Source organism: Rhododendron vialii, chromosome 3a (genome assembly GCF_030253575.1).
Source record: "Rhododendron vialii isolate Sample 1 chromosome 3a, ASM3025357v1".
Classification (NCBI taxonomy): domain Eukaryota; kingdom Viridiplantae; phylum Streptophyta; class Magnoliopsida; order Ericales; family Ericaceae; genus Rhododendron; species Rhododendron vialii.
In genome coordinates, this window is record NC_080559.1 from 3,038,962 (window position 1) to 3,046,003 (window position 7,042).

The 7,042-nt window shown below is 42.5% G+C and overlaps 1 protein-coding gene across 1 annotated transcript; it reads left to right on the forward strand.

Moving 5' to 3' along the window:
- The first annotated feature begins 207 nt into the window (after positions 1 to 207).
- On the forward strand, positions 208 to 6,492 carry LOC131319348 (exportin-2). The gene is made up of 3 exons (XM_058349557.1): positions 208 to 268; positions 399 to 3,360; positions 6,004 to 6,492. The coding sequence occupies exon 2, from the start codon at positions 416 to 418 to the stop codon at positions 3,341 to 3,343; it is 2,928 nt and encodes a 975-aa protein (XP_058205540.1). The 5' UTR covers positions 208 to 268; positions 399 to 415; the 3' UTR covers positions 3,344 to 3,360; positions 6,004 to 6,492.
- Positions 6,493 to 7,042: the final 550 nt, after the last annotated feature.

The window sequence follows — 7,042 nt, forward strand, 5'->3', positions numbered from 1 at the left end:
GCAACGTAACTGGCCACATTTAATATAAAAATGAAAAATGAAAAGTACTACTAACTTGCAACAATATTTGGCCTTTTCCACTCCAACGTACAACATTTTTAAACTTAACGTAATGAAAAAGCCTCGACCACCTCTCTTGTTCCCAGCCATATCAGCTATGGCAATAGCTCTTCCCAGCTTTTAAAACCCCCCACCCCCCGTACTCCCTCCCTTCACCTTCTGCTTCAAAAACTCTCTATCTCCTTCAACTGTTCTGAATCAACATCAGGTACACTCTCTCTCTCTAAAACCCTAGATACATATTTTTCCCGCTCGCCAAAACCCTAGACGTCGATTCATTTTTCTCTCTACGCACACAAACTCCTCGCTAAAACCCTAGATTACGTTTTCCCACACAGGCCCCAAAAGGGAAAAAATGGAGTGGAATGCAGAAACCCTACAGTTCCTCTCCCAATGCTTCCTCAACACTCTCTCTCCTTACCCCGAGCCCCGCCGCGCCGCCGAGTCGAGGCTCTCGGAGGCCTCCGACCGCCCCAACTACGGCCTCGCCGTCCTCCGCCTCGTGGCTGAGCCCTCCGTCGACGAGCCCATCCGCCAGGCCGCCGCCGTCAACTTCAAGAACCACCTCCGCTCGCGGTGGTCGTCGTCCGAAGAAGAACCCAATGCCCAACCCCAAACCCTAGCTCCAGACGAAAAGGAACAAATCAAGTCTCGAATTGTTTCCCTCATGCTCTCCTCGGCCCCACGCATACAGTCACAGCTTAGCGAAGCCCTAGGGGTGATTGGAAAGCACGATTTCCCCAGACGATGGCCGGCTTTGTTGCCGGAGCTCAGATTGAGCCTCGAAAAGGCAGGTGAGGGCTCTGACTATGCTACTGTTAATGGAGTGTTGAGTACCGTGAATTCGATATTTAAGAACTTCAGGCATCAGTACGATACCAAAGATGTGGCGATAGATTTGAAGTACTGTATCGATAATTTCGCGGAGGCTCTCTTGATGATTTTTAAGCGAACGGCGGGTTTGATTGATAATATTGGTGTTTCGGGTGGGCAGGCTGCGATTTTGCGGCCGCTGGTTGAGTCACAGAGGTTGTGCTGTAGGATATTTTATTCTTTGAATTTTCTGGTATTGCCTGAGTGTTTTGAGGATCATATGGGGGAGTGGATGGGTGAGTTCCAAAAGTATCTCACGGTGAAGTTTTCTGTGCTAGAAGATGGGGGTGGGGATGGGCTTGCCCTTGTTGATGAGCTAAGAGCCGCCGTTTGTGAGAATATTAGTCTCTACGCGGAGAGATACGAGGAAGAGTTTAGAGGTTACTTGAGTGGGTTTGTGGAAACCGTATGGAATCTTCTTGTGTCCGTTTCTGCGTCTTCTGGCCGTGATAGGTTGACTGTGACTGCAATCACATTCTTAACCACGGTTAGCACTAGTGTTCACCACACTTTATTTTCCGGGGATGACATTCTGCAGCAGATATGTGAACGTATTGTTATTCCTAATGTGATGTTGAGGGATGAGGACGAAGAGTTGTTTGAAATGAATTACGTCGAGTTCATTAGGAGGGACATGGAAGGTAGTGATCTTGATACGAGGAGGAGGATTGCTTGTGAGCTATTGAAGGGAATTGGATCAAATTACCGGGAAAGGGTAACTCAAATTGTTTCCAGTCAGATACAGAGTAGTTTGGCATTGTTTTCCGAAAACCCAACGGCAAATTGGAAACATAAGGATTGTGCCATTTATTTGGTTGTCTCCCTCGCGACGAGAAGGGCTGGAGGTACCTCAATTTCCACTGATTTGGTAGATGTTGAGAGCTTTTTCGGAGCTGTTATTGTGCCAGAGTTGCGAAATCAAGATGTAAATGGGTTTCCAATGCTTAAGGCCGGTGCTCTGAAGTTTTTCACTATGTTTAGGGATCAGATATCGAAACCCATTGCCATGGCTTTGATACCCGACGTGGTTCGGTTCCTTGGTTCAGATTCGAATGTGGTTCACTCTTATGCTGCAAGTTGCATTGAGAAACTTTTGTTAGTCAAGGATGAAGGAGGAAAAGCAAGATATATAGCAGCTGACATTAGCCCATTTTTACTTGTATTGATGACTAACCTTTTTGGTGCCTTAGGAAAGCCAGAGTCCGAGGAGAATCCATATGTAATGAAGTGCATCATGAGGGTTCTTGGGGTGGCAGATATTTCTCGTGAGGTTGCTTCACCTTGTATTACTGGGTTGACTTCTGTGCTCAACAAAGTATGTGAGAACCCAAAAACTCCAACATTTAACCACTATCTGTTTGAGGCTGTGGCTGTTCTAGTCAGGCGATCTTGTGAGAAAGACCCTTCCCTTATCTCGGCCTTTGAAGCAAGTCTATTCCCCAGCCTCGAGATGATTTTAGCCAGAGATGTAACTGAGTTCTTCCCTTATGCATTCCAGCTGCTGGCTCAACTTGTTGAGTTACATAGTCCCCCAATCTCACAAAATTACATGCAAATTTTTGAGATTCTCTTGTCGCCTGATTCTTGGAAAAAATCTGGTAATGTTCCAGCACTTGTTCGCTTGCTTCAGGCCTTCCTTCAAAAGGCTCCCCACGAGCTTAACCAGGAGGGAAGGTTGGCTCAAGTGTTGGGGATATTCAACAAGCTTGTTTCATCTCCTAGCACAGATGAACAAGGATTTTATGTGCTTAATACAATTATTGAGAATCTTGGGTATGATGTTATTGCACCCTACATGGGCCACATTTGGGCTTCCCTGTTCTCGCGACTACAAAATAGAAGAACTGTGAAGTTTGTCAAGTCGTTTCTTATATTCATGTCTCTTTTTCTGGTCAAACACGGTTCCCAAAACCTGGTTGATTCAATGAATACTGTGCAGCCCAATATATTTCTTGTGATCTTGGAGCAATTTTGGATACCGAATCTGAGGATGATCACGGGTTCCATTGAGCTTAAGTTGACATCTGTTGCTTCAACCAGACTGATTTGTGAATGTCAAGCACTGTTGGATCCATCAGTTGGTACACTTTGGGGGAAAATGTTGGACAGCATTGTTACCCTTCTTTCTAAGCCGGAGCAGGACAGAGTTGAAGAGGAACCTGATGTTCCAGATTTTGCTGACAATGAGGGTTATGGTGCTACGTTTGTACATCTATACAATGCTGGGAAGAAAGAGGAGGATCCTTTAAAGGATATTAGGGATCCCAAGCAATTTTTGATGGCTTCATTGGCAAATCTCTCCGCTCTTTCCCCAGGGAGGTACCCCCAAGTGATCAGTGGAAATCTTGATCCCACAAATCAAACAGCCTTGCTTCAGCTTTGCAGCTCCTATAATGTCGCAATCGTTTGAGGAAGTAGCTATCTCAAGTACGTTTTTTTGTCTTTGTTTTGAAATGTAGTACTGAATTTTTATTATTCTTTTCTATGAATGCTTGCTTATCACCTTCCAAACTCCATCTACAGACCAAATAAATTAATTAAAGTAACTCTTTTTTGAGTAGCAATTACCAAATCAGAATCAGATGAAGTTCAGGGTTTGATTTTTGGGGAAAGGGCAAATGATTGGTTGGACTTTGGAGAGTGTAATGCTCACTATGGTGGGATGAGGGTGGATGAATTGTCAATTCTGCATAGTACTGGTGAACAACACTTGTTATTAGACATCTATTGACATCCATTTTAGAACAGTGATATCTCTAGAATTTCAATGTTGCCCTTCCATCATCTAATCCTAAATTTGTCAAGAGGACTTTAAGTCTGTATTTTCGGACATCTAATTTGTGTGTAGAAGTGTGTGTTGTATTGTATTGCTTGTGATCTTTAGATGCTTGGATGTTGCTCTTCTGGCTCTGATCTTGAAGTTTTCAAGATGGCCCTGAGTCATAGTATTTACGAGGCGTATGTTCTCTGTTGCAACTTGCACCTGGCCCTTAAGTTAATCAGAGAGGGATGGAGAGAGTGGCCAATTAAGGAGTGAGTTTTTGGCAAGAAAGGGGAAAGCTTTGTCCCATTGGAGAAAAGGTAGCTGGTTTGTATTGGACCATTGGTAGAAACTCTGCTTGTAGTTTTCTTTTTCAGACTAATCTAGGTTGTTCCTAGAATCATGCTCACTAGAAGTAATTTTAACAATTACATTCTCATGGGTGGTGTGTTTATTTTTCTGGTGCATGGAAGGGAAAACTAAATAACTTGTATACCTTAATTGTTGGGCTGTTTCTGTTTCATATCTGGGCTTTACATGCCGCCCTTCTGTTCTAAAAAACTGACTAGCTCTGTATTTTAGTATGCCATATATTTGTGACTTTCCTGTTTCTGACGGATGCTCTGAATCTGATTAGCCATGTGGAATTGTGTGGTTGTTACGTAATTGGACAGTTATTATTTGGACATTCTAGGATGTATTAGAAAGTTAAAAATGATTTAATGCTAGCCTGCTAATGTTTGTAACATAGACCATGCTGCTTGCACCCCAATAGAGATTTTTTTGGTTACCTTTATGGAGAGGGGTAGGGGAAGGGAAGCTACACATCTCAGCAGTTAGATTTGAACCTAGATATCAAACCTAGTAAGGTAGTGCTTCATCCACTAGACCTTTCCTTGCCTTATCAACTTTGCGGCAGACCTAGATATCAAACCTAGCAAGGAAACAATATTTAAGGAGTACATGGCTACACGCTATGGAGAGATCTGGCACCTTGGGGAGGGCTAGAGACAGATGGAGAGAGGGACCGATAGGGAGGGGGATGGCGGACCATGAAGGAAGAGAGAGGTTCAGGGAGACAAGAAAGTAGGAAGAGAAAAGCAGGGTCCCATGGGTGAAGAGGTAGTGGGTTTGTATAGGTTGAATATTGGTGACCAATTTAGTTAGGTATTGCGATATTGTGTTATGTTCTATATTGAATTTTTCTTGTTTTGTATGTTCCAGAGTTATTGGGGTCATCCTGGAATCACCCTAGCTGAGTCGCTGGGTAATTGTTGGAAACTTACATCCCTTTATTACGGGGCCCAGTTTCATTTTGCTGTTCCTCTTTACCTTGATATGCGGGTGTTTTATGTGTAATTTTCACTTGACTTTGAGTTTAATTCCTTGAGAGGAACCAACTCACAAGTCACAAGTGATGACATAACTTGATTTTGTAATTGTTGCTCCTTTCCAGTTTCATATCTGAATCTGGTGCTTGCATGCCGTTCTTCTTTCCAAATGCGGGAGCTCTAGTGCTTTACTGTGCCAACACTCTTGTGACTATGCTAGTTATGTCAAAACCTCAAATTAGCCCTTTTGAATTATGTACTTATTCTGTATGGAAGAGGTAAAATTACTTGGACTGTGTCGTAGTGATAAAGAGTATTTTGTTTTGGATTGGTTTTGTACTATGGTTGCCCTACCGGATGAGCATGCAAAAAATTCTGAACCCCGCATATGACCGGGTGTCCATTAAAAATTGGGTTTACGAGTTTATACTTGGGTGGAATTGGGAACAATCTTACTTTTGGGCTTATGGTCTCTTTTTCGATCCAGTAAGTTTGGGCTCCACTGGAAAGAGAACTGGGTTTACGAGTTTATTATATACCTAATGAATACTCGTGGGCAGCTATGTGGAAGGTGCTTTCTCATAGGCCATAGCTTTAGTAACTTGACCCTGTGATATAAAATTTAAAGTTAGAGGTATTGAAGGAATGAATTCTGGCCATTTATATGCATATATCCTCTTTTATGTATTTTCTAATGGATGATTGAGATGTTTTCCTTCGAGCTACCATCTTGGATTTATTGCTGAGGGATAGGGGACTGCAGATATGGTTGTGCCCATAGGTCATTAGGGGACTGCAGATATGGTTGTGCCCATAGGTCATTAGGTGCTCTAAGACTCTACAAACCTTACAGATGACATCATCTGATTAGTAGTATGAGCAAATAAGAGGGTGGATTGTTTGAATTACTTGTTTTCCTTGTTATTATGTATTCTACAATTGAGGCTATATATGACACCTATTTTTACATTGTTGCAGGTTTTGCGGAGCACAATAACCGCGTTTCACCTGTCCAATTTCAAACTATGAGGAATACTGAGATTCGTCATCAAGTGAGGGCACAATTCGTCATCAAGTGAGGGTACAAGCACTTGATGGCTGGTTTTTTGGTGGTCACAGTTTTGCGGAGTCTTGTTAGCATGCATTTGTGAGGAGTTTTTGTCTACTACATTCTTACATGTAGTTCAAGCGGGTCTCATGTCTCCCTGGCTCTCGGTTCTTATGGTAGCAGTGAGTCAAGGACTTACATTATTGCGTGGAAGTTCCGCGCTGCAGGAAACCGATATGGTAGTCATTTTGAGCCCCATCTCTGTATGCATTTGCAAAGCATATCAGCATTGTGGTTGTTTGTGTTGTGGTATGAACTTCGCATCCTAACTTTCGGTTGTTTAAGTTCCCCTATTACTGCTTTGTTGTTATGTTTGAGGTTTATTGTGTCAACAAGAAAGAAAGAAAGAACTGTTTTGACTTCGAGGGTGTCAAATTTTTAGAGCATTGTGAAAATTAATATCTGATGGGAGTCCTTATCTTTGTCATGTATCCAATGCACTTGTAGTTTTGTTTTGGCTTGTTAGAGGGAGCTACACATCTATGTTGGGGAGGGGGTGTATGGTTGGTGGAGAGACTTATTTACGGTTCCGTACAATCTCAGCCGTTCAAATTTCGGTAATAGATAGTAATCTATAGCCGTTAATAGATTGTTTTTAATCCGGATCGTTCAAAACACTTTTGAATGGTCGAGATTGAGCACCGTAAACCTTATTCATGGTGGAGCCGCGAATGAGATTTTCTCAAGTAATGGTTGGTGACCCAGTAAATTACTTGTCCAAACAACAAGAAAAGATATTGAGAGGGCAAGGGGTAGTAATTCAATGAAATGGAAGGGTTAAATCCCGGACATACATGGCACAATGTATTTTACTTGTTACTACCGAACAGCCATAATGCAAAGATCTAAAATGTAGAATGTGAAAATGGGCTCCCAAAAACCCTTATTTTGCCTAATTTCTTTGGTCTT